Below are 25,310 nucleotides of genomic sequence, written 5' to 3'. Positions count from 1 at the left end.
AGCCCAAGCAGGGAGAGGAGTAGGGAGAAGCAGGTTCACCCACTGAACAAGAAGCCCAACACAGGGCTCAATCCCAGAACCCTGGGATCATGGCCTGAGCTGAAGGTAGATGCTTAACTGACTAAACCACTGAGGTGCCCCTAAAAATAATTTTATATCATTTCATGTACATTCAACATTTAAAAATTGTCAATTTCTCACTTTGTATAGGAGAAAGCTTTTAAGTCTCAAAACTTTTTAAAAATCACCTAACCCAAAGTATATAATATTTATATTATAAATTACCCCAAATGTCCAGTTTTCAGTATATTGCTTTTGCAAAAATTCACTTCATTTAACAATTACTTATTGAGTGCCTATATACAATAATTAGTCACTGAGTGTCTATATAAAAAGCATGTCTTAGTTGTTATCCAAGGAAGATCCAAAGAACGCTGGTTTGGTTAATTTTTCAGTGACTTTAAGGAATATGCCACATAGTAGAGGTAATAAGACAAATTTGGGGAGTTAGAGCTATAGGCACAATCATTTCTTTTCTTTTTCTTTTTTTTTTTTTTGTAAGAACGGAATTGTTTATTGTGCGGTAAGCTTTGTCCTACTTAGAATTTTTTTTTAATTTATTTTTTATTTTCAGCATAACAGTATTCATTATTTTTGCACCACACACAGTGCTCCATGCAATCCGTGCCCTCTATAATACCCACCACCTGCTACCCCAACCTCCCACCCCCCGCCCCTTCCAAACCCTCAGATTATTTTTCAGATTCCATAGACTAAGTAAGTATGAAAGACTCTGAGAAAAAAAAATCTTCTTTTAACTGTGTCTTAAGAGATGATCAGCATTTCAAAAGGATGCTCTGGTTCCAGGATGACAATTCATGTAAGTAAAACCACAGAATAATTAAGCTAAGAGGTGAAACATTTCAGATACAGTAAGCAGTCCAATCTGGCTGGAACAAAGTCTGGGATACAACTGACCGTAGGCCTGCAAAGACATGACATGGCATCCTAGATAGTTAGTTATCCTGTAGGCAATTGTAGTCAAAGAGGTTTGGGAAGACGTAAAAGGAAAAAATGTGGAGCCAAAAACAAAATAAAAGAGATTGGAAAAAGAGGATTGCTGGGAGGCCACTGAAATAGTTCAGATGTGAAGAATCTTATCTATTGCTGTAATAAACAGTAGTCTTGGGAGTAACAAGAGAAAGAAGCAGATACAGAAGGTATGTGGAAAAAGCAAAGGGAAATCCTAAGGGAAAGGGAAATCCTAAATCTTTCCACAGGTAGCGGTGTGATGAGGCTGTGCGTGCCTCTTCAGACTCACTAGAATTCAGAAAAGTAACTTTTAAATAAGATATCAAGTCCTGGCAGCTTTTTTTTTCTTCCTTACTGCTCAGGATCAAGACAACTTCATGTAAAGGAAAAGTAGGCAGTTTATCACCAAAGACACCAAGAAATGCCCAAAGGCTGTATTTCTAAGTTACATCATCTGCTCCTTGGGAGTCCTCAATCACTGATTACTATAATCTTCTTAGAAGACATAATACTGGTACCCCAAAGAATTCCCCCACGCCTTTTCCATGCCCCCTGAAGCAGAGTCCCTAGGAATAAACCACCTGTGCCCTGGTGCTTAGATCTTTCGTTTTAGCTTTCATGACACACCATCAAGAGCCTTTAAAAATATTGATGCTTTAAACTGGCCTAGATTTTTCTGCACAGAAAACTATAGACTTTTTGTGTCTCTTTGCTAGATGATCTATATACTGCTGAAACTGCTAAGATCTAACCACCCAATCAATTCCAGACAGTCATGTTAGCCAAAATATTTTGCTTTTTGGACTTCTTGACTGCTTGATACCTCAAAACTTAAAATAATGGTAATAATAGTAAATAGTAAAATAGTAAAAGTATTACTAAAATAGTGAATAGTAAAATAGTAAAGCTACCAATTATTGGGTGCTCCTTATGTAAAATGCATGTGCTGGACACAGTGCAAACATTTCCTAACTTAGTCTTATGCATGCCTTACGAAGAATATATTTTAAAGTTTATTTTTTGAATGAGGAAATCAAGGCCCAGAGAGGGTAAGTAATCCATGTAAGTGATTACCTAGCCAGTGTTGTACAGAGTCTGCCCACAAGCCCACAGTTTGAACCACATTACTACATTACTTCCCATTATACGCATGAAGCTCCAAGGCCTAACAGAATCATGAGATAAGATGGAAAGCAGTGGATAGCGCACAGTGATTAAGAACACAGATTCCTAAGCCCTAAGACCTGGGTTTGATCCACTTAGTTCTACCACTAGTTCTACCACTTAGCTGGGTGGTGGATACCCACCATTAGGTGGGTCACCCTGAACAAGATCCCTAACCTTTACTGGTAAAACAGCAACAATACAGTAACTATCTCATGGGGTTGCCATGAAGATTAAGTAAAGAATATATTGAAAGGGAATGGAAGAGTACCTGGTACAGAGTAAGCGCTATGTCAGTGTTCACTGTTGTTATTGTTGTTGTTTATCATTATCATTACCATTATGTGATTCTGAAGCATGTTACCAACTTGAAATCAATTCTGTGTGATATACCATTTAAGAAGGTTTGTTCACTTGTTTTCATTAATATTGGTCTTATGACTTTTGATAGATGTAGTCTAGTAACATCAAGGAGAGATGTTTAAACTTCAACTTCAGTCAACGTTAGAACAAGCATTTAAGAGTTAGCAAGTCTGTGTACTGGAATTAACTAGGGTGCTTTAAAAAAACTGTCTAGGGCCTGTCCCAGACTTAGGGCACTAGAATCGCTGAGGGATTGTAAAAAGCTCCCCTAGTGATCCTGATGCAGCCGGTCCAGAGCCGAGGATTTGACAACCACCATACCGTGTAATTCTTGAGGCATCAAGAAAATTTATCTGGAGAGATTAAAAATCTCCCTCTCTTCCCTAAACATGTTACTGAGATCAGGTTGTATCAGAAAGCTAAAAATAGAAACTTTCATGCTTTGGAAACCTTGTGAAAAGGAAGCCATCATATCCTCAGTATTTATTACTGCCTTGTGGGAAAGAAACTTTTGGCATTTGGTATAACAACAATCACCTACCAGGTGCCAGTCAAACATTGTGTACAAAGATTGTTTTGTTCTCAAGTATGCAGCCCCGAACTTTGATAAAATCTAAGTGTTTTTAAAAAGCAAAATATCCTAACACTGAAACTAGTCACTTTAAAATAAAAGAATTGGGGGTGCCTGGGTGGCTCAGGTCCTGATCCCAGGGTCCTGGGATCGAGCCCCGCATTGGGCTCTCTGCTCAGCGGGAAGCTTGCTTCCTCTCTCTCTCTGCCTGCCTCTCTGCCTACTTGTGATCTCAAAATAAATAAATAAAATCTTAAAAAAAAATAAAATAAAGGAATTAGTTCCTATCATTTCATGTGTGCTGAAATGAGCACTCTCCTTTGGTTTACACCTACCTATTGTGGCTGCAAAGGCTATCCATTCTCTTGGATGAGCTGGGACATTCTTTTTTCTTTCCTCTTTAGGCTTAACCCCAGGAGTAAACCCATTCATGTAATATAGATCACATGATCGCAATGCATGCAAGTTAGGGACTGCCAAAGAATGCTTCAGAACGTGCTAAAAGCGTGGAATTCAGCAATTCAGTTCTGGATAAGCAGGGACTCTTGATCCTATCACAACATACACTATTCTGCCAACCTACTACTAATTAGTTTAAAGGCTAACTCAAAGTTCTAGCTTCTAGATCTAGCATAATGATTAGAGACTTAGATAACTACTGAGTTAACTGAAAAGAACTCACTTAACTAAGCAAGTTTGTGGCAACTCTTTCCCATTTAGTTTATACCATCAGAGAAGAAGTCATACAGTCTTTCTTTCATATAGCACTTAGTTGTTTCAAAGTATTCTAAAAAATAACATTAAGACTGGTCTTTTAGGGTACCTAGGATGTCACTAAGTACTAAAAACTAACATGGACATCCTAAATGAAAGCTATCCTTTTTATCACCAATACACCTGTGGTCTCTGACTAGGATTTCTATGTACTAAAACGGACCTAGCAGTCAGTCTTGGTATAGTCTTGTGCTACTTGGGAGTTATTTATGTGCCAAGAAGGTGTGGTTTATTGTTCAGCATCCCTTTTACCCAGAGTCCTGGTTCCAGGCTATACTGTAAGTTAGACCAATACTACCTTCAGTACCTTACCTTTTATCCAACAGCCCTTGCTCTCAAGCTGTTGTCTCTGTCCAGAGCCCACTAAACCTTTGTAAAAATGCCTTATGCCTCTTATTTTTTCTGAATCAGCTCCTCCATCCAAACTTAATTGCCCTTTAACCTACTTAGGTAAGACCTGAAGGACTAATAGAATTACTTCTGTCAAATTATGATGCTAATGTCCAATACAGGATTAATTAATTATGCCTCTGGAACACATATTTATTTTCAGAAAAACCCAAGAAAACTACAAAAATGGAAAATTCCAAGGAAGGTCAGAGAAAACTCTCATTTTTCCCCTGAGCTTTCAAGATCTATGATAGCTATTTCTTTCTCTCAAGATTGGCTTAACTCATAAATTTCACTAAAACTGTATGTGGTTTATGCAGAATAATCTCCTCCTACCAAAGATGCCAACATCCAAATTCCTGGATTCTGTGGGTAGGTCAAAAAGGTCAAAAAGAAGACTTTAGATGGAATTAGGTTTGCTAATCAGATGACCTGAAAATAAGGAGATTAGCCTGGATTAATTAGGAAGGCCCAACGTAATCACGAGTCATTACATGGAAAAAGGACAAAAGAAGAGTCAGAACCAAAGAGATGGCATCATAAGAAAGACTCAACCAGCTGTTTTTTGCTTTGAAGATGGAAGGTAAGCATGAGCCAAAAAATGTGGACTCTGAAGCTAGAAAAGGCGAACAAATAAAATGGTTGCTCTCCTTGAGCTTCCAGAAAGTAATGCAACTCTGCCAACACTTCTCATTTTAGCCCAGTGAGACTCATTTCAGACTTTTGATCACCAGCGCTATAATAAATTTGTGTTGTTATAAGTAACTAAATGTGGGGAAACTGGTTATAGTAACATTAGGAAATGAATATACCACCAAAGTACACAGAGAGAGCTAGTACTCTAATTTCCTTAAAATACATGCTTAGGATTTTTCCTACAGGATTATGCTGCTGCTTGATAGAAGCTGCCTCATTTGTATTTGCTAGTAATTAGACAGCATGGGCAGATGATCAACTGTTGTGCCTCGAGATAAAAGGGAAAAAGAAAGATGGAACAACTATAAATAATTCCCCTTACACCATAAAAATGTCTTGAAATGTTCAACTGGGAAAAAAAATACAATTACTGAAAAGAACTCATTGGCTGGTATGGCGTTATTCTGAATATTCTTTTATTCAAGAACAGGGGAAGGATGGGGACGTCTGAGTGGCTCAGTTGGTTAAGCTGCTGCCTTTGGCTCGGGTCATAATCCTAGGGTCCTAGAATCAAGTCCCATGTCAGGCTCCTTGCTCAGCGGGGAGCCTGCTTCTCTCTCTGTCCCTGCCTGCTACTCTGCCTGCTTGTGCGCTCTCTGATAAATAGATAAATAAAATCTTTAAAAAATAAAAAAGAATAGGGGAAGGATGGTTTATCAGATGGGAGTTAACAAAACTCTGCTAAACATCAAAGTGTAAACGGTTCATTGTGATCTATAAATTGATATCATTTCACTCGCCTCTGCCAGCACCCATCCCACACTGAAACACATCTGCCACTGGTTTTATCCTGAACTTAGGGGACAGGCCAGTTTCCAGAAAACGATACATGTCACTTGAACCTTAAACCAAAATAGATGCAATATTTATTGCTCCTTCAAATTACGGTATCCCAAATATCATCACAGTGTAGCTGTTTTATTCCCATATAATAAATGCCACTGGAAAGGAACGTAGTAAAAACACTGACAGATTTTTAGCTCATGGTAACAAGGGGAAGCATGCCTATTATTTTGTAAACTCCTTCTCACAAAGCACAAATTCTTTTACTGTTAAAATCTGATAAGAGACTAAAATTTACACCATTCCATACTCCACCCCCGTATATGAAATTCTTTGATGGAAAGAAATGCTTTTGTTTCCCTGCAGAAGGAATTTTGGTGCCCTCTGGTGTTGGAAAACTAGCTAATCCACCTCACCTTTATAAACTAGCACTCCAGGGAGGGTCATAAAAGCATACAGTTAAAGACTGGAACAGCTTATCCCAACACAGACATACAGTTCTTTTTTAGTGGAAAGATATATAGATATACAGTTACTTAGTTATAAAGATATAGAATTATTTTTTAATGGGAAGTTTTGCTCTTGGTTTATTAATCAATGTTTATTCTGATAGAATATTAGACAAGTACTATTAAAAAAACCTGAGCCCATAGGTAGAAGACTCCTTGCCTACACTACCTGTTGGAGCCTCCCTAGTTTTACAAAAAGGATAACAAAGGTGAATGGTTTCAGATTTTGCATAAAAGGAATGAATAGAAAGGGTGACATTATTAGGATGATAGGATTTATAATTAATTCTTCAACTGTATTATACAATGTGAAAGGCATTAAAAAAATAGAATAAAACCTAAGATAACACCTGTGAAAAATACTATCTTTGGAATATAACTAAAAGAGTTTGAGCCCCCCCATATAGCACTCCAAATCATATTTTTCCTTCCTCTGAGAAATATCGACTTTATTCAATTTGATGTTTAAATAATTGATGTGTAAATGTATTTTTTTTTTCAGTTTCCTGAACTTTCTCTAACACTGTTAGGCTGATTCTAAAATTAAAAATTCCCTTTAATTATTGCTTTTTCAAGAAAGCCCAGGGGACAGCAGTTATAACCAGTCATGCAGAACCAGGGAGAAGGTTCCAGCTACCTCCCCAGTTTGGGGGCATCTGGAAGCTGATATTGTACAGTTATTATGCATGAGAAGAGCAGGCGAGACTTACGTCTCAGCATCCAACAGTTTCAAGGAGGTTTGAGTAGGACAAGAAGACTCCGACTATGATTTTTTTTTTAAATAGGTTAGTACAGAAATGGGACAATGAAGGATGACAGGTGGACAGCATATACCACAATGGTCGGTGTGGTAAATGAAGTCAAATGTAGAGTTATAGAATGAAAACCAGGCAGTCTTCCCAGAGCACACAAGGCCAAAAAAGCTGAAAACATAGTCTAGTTCTATTCATCTAACACACCTAGCACTAAGCTCAGTCTCACCTGATAAGCTCCAATCTTCTCCAAGCGTCTCTCTGGCAGTAGCTCACTGATGATTCTGTTTTTTCTCTTCCCCAAACAAATCAGCCTTTTCCACATTTTGGGACAGGACAGCACACATCCTTGCCATTCTCTTACACCCACTGCCTTTTCCCCTCAGTGCCTGAGGAAGTGACTGCCTTCACGCTTCCCTGTAATGTCCAAAGCCTGCCTTCCTCCCGCTTCCTCCTGCTTCACAAGCTACCAGCTCACAGGAAAGAGCTGATCCAAGTCAAACACCTTGCACTGCACCTAGCACAAGCCGGAGCTCAGTAACTTTAAGCTGCTCTTTCCATCACTCCCACCGCCACAAACTCTCCATTCCATTCCCTCCCTCGGGCTTGCCTAGTCAAAACTCATTCTCTTAATGCCAGACTAAGAAAAGCTTTGTGAATATACCAAATATTACTTGGGCAGAAATATTCGTACTGTCTTTTACTACATGTAAGGAGCTATTTTAGGTGTTAGAAGGTAAGATAAAAGTATCTTGTCTTTTCCAGTATAGTTTTTCATCCAATTCCTTCTCCGCCTGGTTCTAGCCTTTCTTCTGTACCATCCATCAGAATAAATTCTCATTGCTCTTGTAAATAAATCCTTCATCAAAGACTCCAGAAATTTACTTCTAACCCACTTTTAATTGCTTTTTTTGTTGATCTTCCTTCTTTTCAATAGTTCTCAACTCTGGCTACATGTTGGGATCACTTGAAAATTAAAATATACTGTATGTATATACATATATATATATATATACATATAAACATATATACATATATATACATATATTAATAAACACAAACACATGTACTGATGTCCAGTGTAGACCAAGTGAAATATAACCTGATCGAGGCCAGGCAGTCGCATTTTTAGAAGCTCCTCAGAGGATTCCAACCTGTAGCTAAGGTTAAGGAACCAATGTTAGCCAGAACTGGTTAATTTTCCATGCCTGAATCATTGGATATGCCATTTATCTGTTCAATTCATATACTCTGCAACCACTTATTGAGCTCTCACCATGGATCTAGCCTAAAACTACTCAGCAGCTATATGGCATCCTCATAATCAAATATATGTTTCTGACTACTCCATCACAATTCTTTCTCAGCTAACCTCTTTTCTCTGTCATTAATCTTACCACTTCCACACAATCGTCCTACCCTTTCCCAATCAAGCTTGATTCTTTGTGAATTCTCTGGAATTCTCCAGTGCATCTCACGTCTTGGTCAAAACAACCCCAGATCAAATAAGCTCTTGGCCAAGATTCTCTACAATACGGCACCTCTGCAAATACCTAAGAAAAAGATCACTGATGTTCATATGTGTCTCCTCTCTTCACTGGAAGGTCCATGAGTAGAGGAATCCTATTCCATTCATTGCTGTATCTTCAATATTCTGCATAGTTATGGACCAAGAGTGTTCTACCCCATGGATATTAGTAAAATGCAGAAAAGGATGCAAAAATATAAAGGTATGTGGTAATAAGATATTTTCTTAATCATCTAAGAATGATAAAACATGTGAGGAGAATCTTTCTTCAGAGGTCATGGTATAATGGTTAACAGCATGGATTCTGGGATCTCTCTGCCACATATCACTTCTATGGGACTAGGGAACCCTCCAATAAAAACTGTGGGCATTGAGTCTATATTAAGCTTTCCTAGCACACAATACTGAACATGGTGTCACAATTTTTGATGTAAGAAGTTCATTCTATATAACTCAATGGGGACAGAACCTTGGGAGTATGTACATGGTTTTGTCCAGAATTTGCCCTATACATCTTTTCCCTTTGCTGAGTTGGTCTGTATCTTTGCATTGTAATAATACAAGTCTTGAGTATGATCATGGGGTGAGTCTCTTGAGTCCTCTTAGTGAATCATTGAATGTGGGGTGGTCTTGGGGACTCATATAATCTATAACCCTGGCTTAATCATGAGAAAAGTATTTGTCAATCTTAATTGAGGGACATACTACAAAATAGCTCAGCAGCATTCCTCAAAACTGTCAAAGTCATCAAAAACAGGGAAAATCTGAGAAATTCTTAAAGGCAAGAGGAGCCTAAGGAGTCATGGTACCCTGGATAAGATCCTGGAACAGAGAAAAGAACTATGCTCCATATATATAATGGAGTATTATGCCTCTATCAGAAAGGATGAATACCCAACAATTTTTATCAATATGGACAGGACTGGAGGAGATTATGCTGAGTGAAATAAGTCAAGCAGAGATAGAGTCAATTTTCATATGGTTTCGCTTATTTATGGCGCATAAGGAATAACATGGAGGACATTGGGAAATGGAGAGAAGTGAGTTGGGGAAAAGCAGAGCGGAAGACGAACCATGAGAGACTGTGGACTTTGAGAATCAAACTAAGGGTTTTAGAGGGGAGGGCTGTGGGGGTTGGGTGAGCCTAGTGGTGAGTATTAAGGAGGGCACGTACTGCATAAAGCACTGGGTGTGGTGCATAAACAATGAATTTTGGAACACTGAAAAGAAATAAAATGGAATGGGAAAAAAATAGATAAATAAATAAATAAACTATAGGTAAAAACTAAAACACTGTGACTAAGGTAGAGCCTGATTAATACTAATATATCAATACTGATTCATTACTTATAAATGTAGCATACTAATATAAGTTATTTTTTTTAAGATTTATTTACTTATTTTAGAAAGAGAGAGAGAAAGTGTGTGTACACATAAGCAGGGAGAAAGACAGAGGGAAAGAGAGAGAATCCTCAAGTAGACTCCCTGCTGAGCATGGAGCCTGACTCAGGGCTCAATCCCAGGACCCTGAAATCATGACCTGACCCAAAATCAAGACCCAGCCACTTAACTGACTGACCCACTCAGGATCCCCACTAATATAACTTATTAATATGATAAACTAGGTGGAGGCATATGGGAAATCTCTGACCTAGTTTCACAACTTTTATATAAATCTAAAATTATTCTAAAATAAAAAAGCTTTCATTATAAAAAATTCTTGACCACTTACTGTGTGTACAGAGTATTGTGCTAAGCATTAGAAAATTTAGATCTTAAGGTAAAGGAATGAGCAATTCCATGTAATTTGGTCCACAGTTAGTTATCTATATTTTGAAATCAATTGAAATGGCGGGAAAACAAAGTTAAGGTATTTGGTGATGTCTATTAAAACTGACTGCTTATTGATATCTTATTATCTCATGAGATGGTGACTTCCTGCAAGGTAGAATCAATTCCAAAGTCTCGACTTAATGAACAAGCCCTAAATGTTGTTTCATTAATAAAATGTAAGAGCTGGCCAACAGGCTACATAAGAAAGATGCCCCAAATCCACATACCTCAATATTATCAAAGCCATCTATGGAAAACCCACAGCAAATATCATTCTCATGGGGAAAAACTGAGAGCTTTGCAGCTAAGGTCAGGAATATGGCAGGGATGTCCATTATCACCACTGCTATTCAACACAGTACTAGAAGTCCTAGCTTCAGCAATCAGACTACAAAAAGAAATTAAAGGCATCCAAATCGCAAAGAAGAAGTCAAACTATCACTCTTTGCAGATGATATGATACTATATGTGGAAAACCCAAAAGACTCCACTCCAAATCTGCTAGAACTTGTACAGGAATTCAGTAAAGTATCAGGATATAAAATCAATGCACCGAAATCAGTTGCATTTCTTTACATCAACAATAAGACAGAAGAAAGAGAAATTAAGGAGTCAATCCCATTTACAATTGCAGCCCAAACCATAAGATATCTCAAAATAAACCTAACCAAAGAGGCAAAGAATCCGTACTCAGAAAACTATAAAGTACTGTGGAAGAAACTGAAGAAGACCCAAAGAAACAGGAAAATGTTCCATGCTCATGGATTGGAGGAACAAATATTGTGAAAATGTCTATGCTACCTAAAGTGTTCTACACATTTAATGCAATCCCTATCAAAATTCCATAAATTTTTTTCAAAGAAATGAAACAAGTAATCCTAAAATTTATATGGAACCAGAAAAGACCCCAAATAGCCAGAGGAATGCTGAATAATAAAGCTAAAGTTGGTGGCATCACAATTCCAGACTTCAAGCTATATTACAAAGCTGTCATCATCAAGATAGTATGGTACTGGCACAAAAACAGACACACAGATCAATGGAACAGATTAGAGAGTCCAGAAATAGACCCTCAACTCTATTGTCAACTCATCTTTGACAAAGCAGTAAAGAATGTCCAATGGAAAAGAGAGCCTCTTCAACAAATGGTGCTGGGAAAATTGGACAGCCACATGCAGAAAAATGAAACTGGACCATTCTTTACACCACACACAAAAATAGACTCAAAATGAATGGAAGACCTCAATGTGAGAAAGGAATCCATCAAAATCCTTGAGGAGAACAGAGGCAGCAACCTCTTCAACCTCAGCAGAAGCAACTTCTTCTTAGAAACATTGCCAAAGGCAAAGGAAACAAGGGCAAAAATGAACTACTGGGACTTCATCAAGATCAAAAGCTTTTGCACAGCAAAGAAAACAGTTAATAAAACCAAAAGACAACTGACAGAATGGGAGAAGATATTCACAAATGACATATCAGATAATGGGTCTGTATTCAAAATCTATTAAGAACTCATTAAACTCAACACCCAAAGAACAAGTAATCCAATCAAGAAATGGGCAGAGGACATGAACAGACATTTCAGCAAAGAAGACATCCAGATGGCCAACAGACACATGAAAAAGTGCTCCACCTCACTCGGCATCTGGGAAATACGAATCAAAACCACAGTGAGATACCACCTCACACCAGTCAGAATGGCTAAAATTAACAAGTCAGGAAATGACAGATGCTGGCGAGGATGCGGAGAAAGGGGAACCCTCTGACACTGTTGGTGGGAATGCAAGCTGGTGCAACCACTCTGGAAAACAGCATGGAGGTTCCTCAAAAAGTTGAAAATAGAGCTACCTTACAACCCAGCAGTTGCACTACTGGGTATTTACCCTAAAGATACAAATGTAGTGAACTGGAGGAACATGTGCACCCGAATGTTTATAGCAGCAATGTCTACAACAGCCAAACTATGGAAAGAACTTAGATGTCCATCAACAGATGAATGGATCAAGAAGAGGTGATACACACACACACACACACACACACACACACACACACACACACAATGGAATACTATGCAGCCATCAAAGGAAATGAAATCTTGCCATTTGCAATGATGTAGATGGAACTAGAGGGTATTATGCTTAGTGAAATAAGTCAGTCAGAGAAAGACAACTATCATATGATCTCCTGATTTGAGGAAGTAGAGATGCAATGTGGGGGGTTTGGGGGGTAGGAAAAGAATAAATGAAACAAGATGGGATCGGGAGGGAGACAAACCATAAGAGACTCTTAATCTCACAAAACAAACTGAGGTTTGCCGGGCGGTGGGGAGGTGGGTAGGGAGAGGTTGTTGGGGTTATGGACATTGGGGAGGATATGTGCTATGGTGAGTGCTATGAAGTGTGAAAACCTGGCAATTTACAGACCTGTACCCCTGGGGCTAATAATACATTATATGTTTATAAAAAAATAAAAGAATTATTAAAAAAAAGAAAGATGCCCAATATCATTAATCATTAGAGAAATGTAAATTAAATATGCAATGAGATATCACTTCACACCTGTCAGAATGGCTACAATAAAAAAACAAACAAACAAACAAGAAATAACAAGTGTTAATGAGATTATGTAGAAAAAGGAATCCTTGTGGACTGTTGGTGGAAATGCAAATAGTGGCGCAGATACTATGGGTGAACAGTACGGAGGTTTCACAGAAAAGCAAAAATAGAATTAGCACATTATCCAGTAATTCCACTACTGGCTATTTGCCCAAAGAAAATGAAAACATTAATTTGCAAAGATCTATGTATCCTTATGCTTGCTGTACCATTACTTACAGAAGACAGAGAAGCACCAAGTGTTCATCCATCCATAAATAGATGGGTAAGGAAAATGTGGTGCGTATGTATATGTATAAGTGTGTAAATACACACATACATATTAATATACACACACACATATTCAAATGATGGAATATTACTCAGCCATAAAAAAGAATGAGATCTTGCCATTTGCAACAACATGGATGGACCTATAATACTAAAGATATAATACTAAGTAAAATAAGTCAGACAAAGGAAGACAAACACTATATGATTTCACTTGTATGTAGAATTTAAGAAACAAAACAAATGAATAAACCAAGAAAAAAAGAGACAAAAAAACAACTTTTACATACAAAGAACAAATTGGTAGCTGCCAGAGGGGAGGTCAGTTGGGTTATGGGTGAAAGAGGTGAAGGGGATTAGGACTGAATTTATCTTGATAAGCACTGAGTAATGCACAGAACTGGTTAATTGTTTTATTAACAGCTAAAAGTAAAATAACACTGTATGCTAATTATACTTCAATAAAAAAAAATGAAGAGAGTAATGAACTAACTGAAACCATAAATTGACACAAAGTAGATTGAGAAATAAATACCACTCTGTCTCCATATATGACCAAAGGTCATGACGTTCTTCCTAAAAGAAGACCGTTTCATGACCAAGTTTATGTGTTTAATGAAACCAGTAAAATCTGTGTTGTTTTAATTGTCAGATTTTCATTGCTAAGGCTTTTTCTTTCAATAAACCATTAATTTTCTGTTGGAGGCAGAGAAAAAATGAGGAATAATTGTTCAATATGTGGATTACTATTATAGTTCAGATATAAAAAAATTTCTCCTCTTTTAAAGGGACAACTGAGTATGTGTTTGGAATATGATCTCTGCATGATTTGAAGATGATGAATCAAGTGATAAAAGAGTAAATGAACTCCTTTAAAATCTACACAAAGTTCAAAATGATCACTATGTAAAAGTCCATGGAAATGAAATTTAGTGCCTTTGTGGAAGATATGTATCTTTTCTAGATAAACCCAAATAAGCAGGTCTTTGTTATAATTAATTGGGTCCTATTCTCCCCAGGGCCTAAATCACACCTTTGTAATAATACAAGTAGTCTTAACTCGTTTAATTCACTGAGAACAAAATAATATAGTCATTGTAAATGGTTCAGTGATTTATTACAAACCATGATATTAGGTCAATTACTTTATATTCTCATGCACAACACTCCAGAGAAAAATGAGGTAAATTCTTTGTTTCACAATAGTTTCCTGAGGGCTTTAAAGAGACATTTTCTTTTACTCATATTAAATAGACTTAAGGTTAAAAAATGAAAACATAATAGAATGAAATGCTGTTTACAAAGAATTGTTTTAAAAATATTATGCAATTATACTAGGGACAGTTTTACTTTCCCTCAATCCAGAGGAAGAAATATTTTCTCCAGGAAGAAATTTTTGATTAATTTCCTCAAAATGCTAGTATTCCAGTCTTATCATGATTATATTAACCACTTAGACAAACGAGGTGGGCCAAAAAAAAAAAAAAAAGAAAAGAAAAGAAAAAAAAAGTCTCAAAAGAAATTAGAAAATAGTTTGAACCGAATTATAATAAAAACCATATAACAACCATAATGTTATAGGATGTAGCTAATGCAGTAACTAAAGGGAGGTTTACAGCATTAAATGCTTAGATGAGAAAGAAAGATTGCCAAACAATAACCTTCTAAGATTCCAATTAATAAGCTGCTAAGTATTTTTTTTCTAAAAGGAAAGAAAATGAAGGAAGAAAGAAAATATTACAGGTAAGAGCAGAAATTAAGAATTTAAAAGTAGCAAACAATGGAAAATATAATTGAAATCCAAGGCTGGTTCTTTGAAAAGATCCATAAAATTGATAATCTAGCAAAACTTAAAAAAAAAAAAGAAGAATAAAGAAAAAAAGAGAGCAAGAGAGAAGATACAAATCACCATTAATTATAAGCCTTTAAAGGGGTATCATTACCAATCCAAGACATTAAAAGAATTATAAGGGAATATTACGAACAATACTAATATACAATTTCAACAACTTAGATAATTCACTGAAAAAAACAAACTATCAAAACTTAGCCAAAATTAAAGAGATACATAAATTGTTCTATTAAGTACTAAAGAAATGGAATTCAGTTCAAAACCTTCCAAAAAGCAAATCTTCAGGCCCAGAAAGTTTCATTAACAAATATTTAAGAAAAAATAACATCAATTCTTCAAAATATTTTCCAAAAAACTGAAGAGGAAAGATTACTTCCTAACTCATTTTACATGACCAGTACTATCTGGATATCAAAACCACACAAGAACAGCACAAAAATACAGAAAACCTTGGGCCAATATCCATCATGTGCAGAGGTTAGGAAAAAACTCTCAAAAATTATTACAAATAATATCCAGCAATATATAGGAAGAAAAATACAATATAATAAAAGTGGTGTTTATTGTGGGACTGAAAAGGCTGACTCAGTTTAATAATCAGTATTAACACTGAAAACACACAATTCTATCAATTGATGAGAGAAAGCATTTGACAAAATTCAACATCCATTTATAATAAAACTTCCAGCCAACTAGGAATATAAGGAAACTTCCTTAACCTGATAAAGGGCATCTATAAAACACCTAAAACTAACATACTTAATGGTGAGAAGCTGAGTGCTTCCTTCCTAATATCAGGAAAAAGACAAGGATGTCTGTTCTCCTCATTTCTACTCAATACTGTACTGGATGCTCTAGCTACTTCAATAACAAAAAACAAACAACAACAAAAAAAAAAAAGAGGGAAAAAGAAAAAAGGAAAAAAGATTCTGGATTGGAAAGGAAGATGTATTTAATAATGTATTACATAAATACATAAATAATGTATTTATTTGCAGACACTATGATCATCTACTAGAAAATACAATGGAATCTAAAAAACAACTACTATTCCTACTATGTTAGATTAGAAAGGTTGTTAGATATAAGATCATACTAACTCAATTTTATTTCTATGTATTATCAATGAACAATTGGAAATTCAAACTTAAGGAAACAGTATGATTTTACAACAGTAAAAAATATGAATACTTAGGAATAAATCTGACAAGATGTCAAAAGATCTGTACTTTCAAATAACAAGATACAAAGTCAAAACAAAAATCAATTGTGTTTTTGTACACTAGCAACATACAATTAATAGCAATATAAAAATTTAAAAAATTAACAACATCAAAAAGTAAATAGGTATAAAGCTAACAAAACATGTATAGGTTCTGAATGCTAAAAAGTGTAAAATATAGATGAAAGGAATCAAAGACCTAAACAAATGGAGAGACATACCATGTTCAAGGATTAGGAAAATCAACACAGTAATGATTTCAGTTTTCCCCAAGTTGATCTACAGATTTCATATAATTACAATCAAAATCCCAACAGGACTATTTTGGTAAATAAACAGGCTGGTTCTAAATTTTACATGAAAAGGTAAAGGAACTACAATAAATAAAACAAGTTTAATAAAGAACAGTTAAGTTAGAGGAATCACAGACTCCTACTTTATGATTTATTATAGCTACAAAAATGAAGAGAAAGGACTCCTGGCAATGAGAGAGACACAAAAATGAACTGAAGAGAATAGATAATGCAGAAATAGAACCCCCACACATACAGCCAATTGGTCTTTGACAAAGTTGCAAAAGCATTTCAATGGAGAAAGGTCAGTGTTTTCAACAAATGGTGCTGGAACAATCAAGCACTCTATGTAAAACAGCGAACCTCAACTGAAACCTCACACTTTATCAAAAAGAAATAAACTCAAAATGAATCATAATTCTTAATGTGGTACTTAAAATTAAAAAACTTTAAAAAAATTTTTTTTAAGATTTTATTTATTTATTTGACAGAGATCACAAGTAGGCAGAGAGGCAGACAGAGAGAGAGGCAGGCCTCTCGCTGAGCAGAGAGCCCTATGCGGGGCTCGATCCCAGGACCCTGGGATCATGACCTGAGCCAAAGGCAGAGGCTTAACACACTGAGCCACCCAGGTGTCCCAAAATAAAGAAACTTTTAGATGAAACCTAAAAGCACCTAAATCATTAGGAAAAAATCTTTATAACCTAAGAGTTAGGCAAAAGAGATCTTAGGTATGACACCAATGACATAATCCATTTAAAAAAAAGGGAAATTAGGCTTTATCAAAATTAAGTATGTTTGCTCCACAGGGAAAAAAAAAATAAGAGACAAAAAGGACAAACTACAAACTCAGAGAAAATCTTTACAAATCACATATGCGATGAAAAACTTACATCCAAAATATATAAAGAACTCTCACAACTCAACACAATGAACACAACCCAATTAAGAATGGCCAAAATATCTAAACAGACACTTCCCTACACAATATATACAAATGGAAAAATAAGCATATGAAAAATGTTCAACATCATTAGGAAAATGCCATCAGCAAAATGCAAATGAAAACCACAATATGATGTGACTACATACCCACTTACAACAATTTAAAAAATATTGGGAATACCAGGTGTTTAAGTGAGGACTCACAGCAAAGGAAATTCTCATATACCAGGTCTTGAAATACAAAATGGTATAACCATTTTCCAAACTGGAAAACAATGTGACAGTTTCTTACAAAATTAAATAAATACTTACTGTGCGATCCAGTATTCTCATTCCTGAGTATTTACCTTAGAGAAATGAAAACTTAGGTTCACAGGATAACCTGTACAGGAATAGTTTGAACTGCTCTATTCATAACTGTCCAAATCTTGAACAACTCCCTTGTCTTGAACAGGACAATGAACAAACTGCGGTTTATTGGTATAATAGAATACTACTGAGCAACAAAAAAGAACAAACGATACATTCAACAACTTGAATGAATCTCATAGGCAACTGTACTGTATCAAAGAAGCTGGTCTCTAGAGGTTATATATTATATGATTCTAATTTTATAGAATTACATTATTATTTTACAACATCACCAAAAGACAAGCTAAAGTAATAGAGCACAGATCAATGGTTTTCAGAGATTAGAGATAGGACAAGGATATAATTACAAAGATATAATCAAAGCACAATCAAAAAGGCACAAGGGAGATGTTGGGGGTGATGGATTTGCTCTGTAACCCCACTGTGGTGGTTGTTATATCAATCTGTTTGTTCAGATCATAGAGCTATATGCCAAGAATATATTTTATCACATAGTAATTAAAAAATGAAAACAGAAACCCAACAAGGTTATGGTGAATAAGAAAAGAGGTTTGTTCAGCACTTTCCCCCAAAATAGAAGTTTAATTAATATCTGTTGAATAAAACGCTGAAAATTAGTTTTAGTTTCTATTTCAATATTAATCCCACTTATACCCTTAAGCTTCAAAAATTTAAATAACTTTTTATAGTGTCATTAACATTTTTATTATGGTATCTGCCACATAAGGATGTCTAGTTTGTGGGGAAAAAATTACTAAAATATCAAATGAAAGTCCTAAATCTAGATTTCCCAACCAATTATTTTAAACTTAAAAAATATTATCATTAACAATAGGTAACCTTTTCTTTATATCTTGTATGTTTATCTTCCTTATTTAAAAAAAAGCAGGAGGTACTCGGGTGGCCTAGTTGGCTAGGTGTTAGACCCTTGTTTCAGTTCAGGTTACGATTTCAGGGTGCTGAGATGGAGCCCCACGTCTGGCTCTGTGCTCAGTGGGGAGTCTGCTTCTCTCCCTCTCTCCCCCCTCCTCTTTCTCTCTCCCTCAGTCACTCCCACTTGTGTGAGCACTCTCTCTCTAAAATAAATAAATGGATCTTTTAAAAATAAAGAAGGGCAGGATCTACGTTGAAGTCATTACTCAAAGGCATGGTATATGAAACACGTATTTGATAAATGTTTACAGAATTAACTACTCTTTACTGAAGATGGAATGAGCTGAATAGCTAAGCCATTAGTTTATCTCAGGGATGAAATCTTTCCGGGACTTATCTTTTGGCTTGAATTAACAAAACCGTTAAAAATTCTTCTTCTTAGGGCTCTAACTGGGGTGTGCACTCATATCACTAACTCATATGCCACTTCCAAGCTTCTGCAGACTTTTACGTTTTCTTTGCTAAGGAGACATTCGGCATTTGTTTGCCAGTAGCTCCCGTGCAACCAAACAGTCCTCCTAGGACCCTGCCGTAGTACTCCCTATACCGACCTGCCACAGGTCTGACTAGAATTCCTTCGTTCTGGTTCACTAGTCAAGCAGTTTGGTTAAACCACATGTATGTGAATGAACAAAAGTACCCTTTAAAACAACAACAACAACAACACTGATGTTGGTCTTGCTTAGCTTTAAATTGTATAAAAATACTGTTCCTATACTGAAAAATAATCAGTAATATAGTTTAAGTTTTCAGAAGTACCCAGCTCAAGAATTAAACACATTTTTTTAAATTGCGAAGATGTTACCTGCATAAATTTATAATACAGAGCAAGTATAATTTTTATACTTCTTTTAAAGTTCTATTTGTTTGAGAGTTATCTGAAGCCCTCTATATCGTTTTTAAGGTAGACTTTCTAATATTCACTTAGCATATGACCATCTCCAATTAATCTATGGGTTTAAGTCAAATTTTCAATAAAAAATATTGGATTTCATAGCTTCAATATATTAACCATGAAGCATATTATAATGGTGCTAAAATATATTCATTTTTTACATTCTATAATATATGCTTTGATGCCACATTACACCATCACCTGCAAATAAACCGAACTACAATGCTCTTTTCAGCATCCAATCAAAAATATAATAATTACCCATAATTATACTCTCTAACCAAATGATGAAAAATAATTAACCTGATTGAAGTACTCAATGTGGTAATTTTATTCTATTCAGTCTATGACTAGGATCATAAGCAATGAGTTTGCTGAATTGTTTAAAAAAATGATTATGCAAAGTTGCAGCTTTCTATATTTAAGCTGTATGGATGTTAATATTCAACATACTGATTAATAAGAATTGCTATTTACTATAAACAAGTAGGTAACAAAGACAATTTGCAAAAAAAAAAAAAAATGTACATAGAAATATACTGGTCCTCAAACTTCCAAATTTTCAGGAGCACCTCATCCACTGGCTTTAATTGGTCTCCAGAGCACCTGCAATTTATTGTTCAGCACTTTTGCATAATCATTTTTGAACCTATCATTATAGATACAGGAGTTTAAACCATAGAGAAGCACTCTTTCCTGTAAAATTACAATAAGGGTCAATTGTTATTAAGATAAACTTCACAAATCAGTAGATTTAACCATATCTGGATCATATGAGCACATAATTACATAATGTTCCTTAAAAATATCCATTTAAGCTAAAAGTGATGAAAGTCAACTAACTTGTCACTCAATTAAATTAGAAAGACTTCTTTGTTTCAAACTGACCTGAAATAAAATCACTGCAAACAATCCCAACATGAACAAATTTTAAATGTATATGACAATCTCACCTCAACATCATGAGATTAGTATTCATGTAAAATACTAAGATTTAGGAAAACTTCCTGAAAGGACATTTCCTAACCATATGTGAACAGAGACAGGATTACACTTGCTGATTTTAAGAGAGGTGCATGATTATGAAGTTCACATAGACAGAAATGTCATTTCAACACTCATTAAAACCATGTTTTTATAATATAGGTATTCAAAGTTAGCTCCTCTCCCCAAACCCCAAGATTTTACCACACAGAATTTTTAGTAAACCTTTTCAAAAAATTACCTGCTTCTGTAGCCATCTTTCATGCCTTCGTTGTTTCCTTCTCAGATTTTTCAATTTGCTCCTTTCTCTCTTACTGAGCCTCTGGTTAATGGCCCCCAGGGAAAAACTGCCTGAGCGCAGAAAGTCCAGTGCTGAGAGGGGCTCTTCCTGGTCCGAGGCCTCCAGCATGCTCCTGCCAGCTGAGGGCAGGTCCATCACGAAAGTCAGGTTGTTAGAACTTGCATGGTCAGAGTACACCGCAGAAGCTTCTAGACCACACTGAAATTCTCCTCCTCTTTGTGTCTGGGTCTCACGGGGAGCCACTGAAAATCTGTGCAGCAGCAGCATATTAGGATCAAAATTGGATGAAATCTGAAAGGAACAGTTATTTTTACTAGATTCTAAAGGCAAGCCTGAAAGGTGAATAGGCTGTGTTTCATTTAGCCTGGGACAGGCAGCAGTCTTACTATGTATTTTATAAAAAGTAGGTAACAAAGTCAGTTTCTCGCTGATGTTCAGATCCAAACTATGTGATTTCCTATGAAAAGCTCTTGTAGTGCATCTGCCAGTCACAAGCTGAGGAACAAAAAGCTGGTATTTTGGATCTGATGCTTTGAAGAGCAGTTTTTCATTCTTCATCTGAAAATATGTTGACCGCACCTCCAGGCAGAGTGCTTCTGTTAATCTTCCAGAGCCATTATTATTTTGGGCCATATTTAAAACCCCGTGATTTCTGTTTCTGGAGGCACCACCTGTCAGCAGAGTTTCCTTGTCACAACCTGACTGAACTCTAGGATGTGACAAGTATTTCAGCGATGGTCTCATTATTTCTGCCCGTGTTGGCTGATAATCGGTCCAGCTCTTAGAGAGATGTACAGCTGCAAGCTGGCCACAGGAACATTTTGGAGTGCAGACAAAATTAAAGCCCCCTAAACGGGCCCCACAGAAAGGGCAATTCAGTTTTCCAACTGTCCACTGGGCCTACAGGTAATAAAGGAAAGTAAGACAATGCTTTCATTGTAAAGTAATCAAACAGAATGTGAGCTGTATTTTTTTTTTTAAAGCCAACCACATGAAAGTTTTCTATGCCACAGAAAAGGCTAGCTTTCTGTTTTCTGATTGGTAGACAGAATAGTAAAGGGAAACAAGCCTTCTAATAAACAGAGATAAGCAACTCCAAAGTTCTAGAATGATAACATACTGCACATCAGCCCACCCCAACAATACTCCCAAGCATTCATTCTAAAAGAATCTCTCAAACAATCGGCTGAATATAGATACAGTGTGAACTAATGAAAAGAAAAATACACTATGGAACCAGGAAGCAAATCAGTCTACAGAGCTTAATTTGCAAGTAAAATCTCACAGAAAAGTGTCTGTTTTGATACCCTTCTTGCATACCAAACACTGTGGGAGGGAACCTTACCCAACCAACAGAATAAAGCTCTTCCTGCCTTTTTACATACAACCAAAAGATACTGGTTGCATACATAACAGTGCATTTTCTATATGTAAGTGCGAAATTAATAATGAACTGGCTTAAAATTATTTTTTTCAGGAGAGACAGTGGAATATCTGCAGCACCCTCATACATTTTGTAAAGTTCAGGACAGTGAAAGCCAGGGCACTGGCTTGTTCCCAGGAAATCATTACAATGTGAGAATGAATGCAGAGGATATCTATCAAATGTTATTTTTTAACAATAACAAAAAAGTCAGGGGAGAATGGCAACTATATATTTTTCAAAAATCATATTAACACTTTTTCAATGCGTGTTTCACCCAAAATGTGAGAAATAATAATATCATACTGTTAACAAGGTGAGTTCTTGCTCTTATAATATTTCATTAAGGAGCCTTAAAAATTTGGTAATTTGATATTGATTGTACTGAGAATCATTTATTATCCAGTTTATTTTATACACATATGCATACATAAATAATATAGGATATTTCATTTACTCAGTAGTCATTGTTCTAGGTGCTGGAGATAACAGTAATAAACAAAAGAGAAAAATTTCTGACTTTATGGAGTTTTTATTCTGGTAGGGGAGCTAGGCAATTAACAAGACCAGTAAGCCATATATGTATGTGGGTAAGCACATGTGCATACATGCGCGCGTGTGTGTGTGTATTTATGTCTATATTTATATAGGTTATATATGCTCATGCATGCTTACGAGTACTATATATTACATATTGTATGTGTGTATGTAAAACATAGCTATTTAAATCAGAGAGGAGGAGAAAGGAAGTGTGGAGTGATAATATCAGAGTAGGGGAACTGACAGTTTGCAGAAGCAATGCCTCATTGTGAGTAAAGATACATGGAAATAAGGGAAGCAGTAAATAACTGTGGGAAGAGCAATCAAGGAAGGGGAAATACCATGTTTTAAAGTCTGAGATAGAAAAGTACCTGGAGCTCTCTAGTAATAATGAAGAAGCCAGTAGGTGTAATCAAGAGTTACAAACCCTTTCTTATCTCTTGAAAGAATGAATTCAAGAAAAATAGCTCCAAAAAAAAATCCTGGAAGTAGTAAATTCCCAATTTTACTCAGAAACTAAGGAACTTACTTTTTGTATTAGGCAGTTTATCCATTCTGGAAGAGCTTCTATATCCATGTGCCACACATGACAAATACTCTGATCATCAGCAGAATCATATCTGTCCTGTTGTATCAAAATGCATGATATTAGTTATTACCAGTCCTGGATTTATTTAACAAATTTCCTATTTGAGTAAAACACAAAAATATAAATTCAGTTTTATCTGAATTTATTTCAGGAAGAAAATAACCCCTGCATTCCTCTTCTCATTCCCAACTCCAAAGCAAACCCACAAAGACAAAAACAAATTTTCAAGGAATAGCTGCTTGTGAATTAAAAAAAAAAAAAAAAAGCCTCCATTCCATTGATTTTATCAAATTAAATTTAAAATTTAGCAAAAAGTCATAATAGACAAATCTGGCACCCTATTCCTTTTCCTGAATGTGAGGAAAAAATAATGCTATTCATGACAACTTTCCCAGGTCTTTAATCCCTGATTCCATCTGGACTCTACTAAGATAGAATAAAGAAGCTGCCAAACAATCTATTGAGGTACTCAAGAAAAGTACAAGAGGATGGGGGAGAAGAATAAATTCATAGGCAACCAGAAAAGCCTCAACTAAATTTCAGCTGTATTAGAAGAAGAAAATTTCAGAGAGAGATACTTTTGGCTTTCTGAAACAGATGTGTAGGAAAATATGTGATATACAGGTGAAACTGTACACATATCAGAAAAATGCAGAGCAGGCTAGAATGGAGATACAGGACTCTTTATAAGCTTAATTAACCTTAGACCAATTTACCTTTACCTCTCTGGGTCTCAGTTTTCTCACCTGTAAAAAACTTCTTGATAATTGCTAAGATCCCTTCTGGGTATACAAAATTGCATTCTGTGATGGCAGAAAAGAGTTTCTTGAGAAGAAGAGGGAAAAATAATGTTTCTGTCCATATACCCATTCCCAGCATCAGATTTTACACAGCAGTAGCTTTTCCAAGTTGCCAAAGCATAATTTTTTTTTAGACTTCCCTAGCAGTGACACTATTAGGTACTATAATTACATTAACAAACTAAATAAGGAAATTACATAAACATACTTGCAAAGTCTGTATGCACAGTGATAAGAATGAAATAAGACAGAATCTCTGTAAGAACCTTTTGCCAAATAATCTACATTAGATTATGATGTGGAACCAAGATCACCAAATTTCTAGGTTTAATTTCCCAAGTTGGCGCCTCTGGGCACTCTATCACTTTCTCTTCCATGAATACATCTTAAGATACTAAATGGTGGCCCAGTATACAAGAAAAGTTTCAGTATGATTTATTTACATGTCAGAAAGATCTATAAAGAAACCACCTTTACCTAATTTCTGTCAGGCTCCCAAAAGATCACAACTTAATTAAAATGCGAAAGGGAACTATTGTTGTATGTTAGACCACATTTCATTATTTCATATGCTGTACACAACAGTATTTGATATACTATAAATGAGAGCACTAAGCCAAATTCAAGATTGTAACAGAGGAAAAATACTTTTGTTAAAAGGTCTGAAAAAAATTTCCATTTCTAATGTCTGAATCAACAACACAGGCTGAAAATAGTTCAAAGACAAATACAAAGTCCTCTGAGAAGGGTATATAGTGGGCCAAAGAGAAATTTTATAGTTTTATTAATGATGCCTAAACTCTAAATCTGGCTAACAGACTGCAACTTATGACATGAATAGAAAGAACCAAGATGCCCTTCAACAGATGAATGGATAAGGA

General features: G+C 35.8%; 1 protein-coding gene across 2 annotated transcripts in view; it reads right to left on the bottom strand.

The window, feature by feature from the left end:
• Positions 1-25,310, bottom strand: part of RNF180 (ring finger protein 180) — a 199,534-nt gene that overhangs the window by 128,303 nt on the left and 45,921 nt on the right. For both annotated transcript variants that reach the window (XM_059175084.1, XM_059175086.1), the window contains exons 3-4: positions 23,570-23,665; positions 21,018-21,977 (exon numbers count right to left, since the gene is read on the bottom strand). In XM_059175084.1, the coding sequence (XP_059031067.1) occupies positions 21,018-21,977; positions 23,570-23,665 (1,056 nt within the window). The remainder of the gene's footprint in view (positions 1-21,017; positions 21,978-23,569; positions 23,666-25,310) is intronic.

The sequence above is a fragment of the Mustela lutreola genome, chromosome 5, assembly GCF_030435805.1.
Source record: "Mustela lutreola isolate mMusLut2 chromosome 5, mMusLut2.pri, whole genome shotgun sequence".
Lineage (NCBI taxonomy): Eukaryota > Metazoa > Chordata > Mammalia > Carnivora > Mustelidae > Mustela > Mustela lutreola.
Note: the sequence above shows the minus strand (reverse complement) of the source record. Positions and strands in the feature narration are given on the sequence as shown.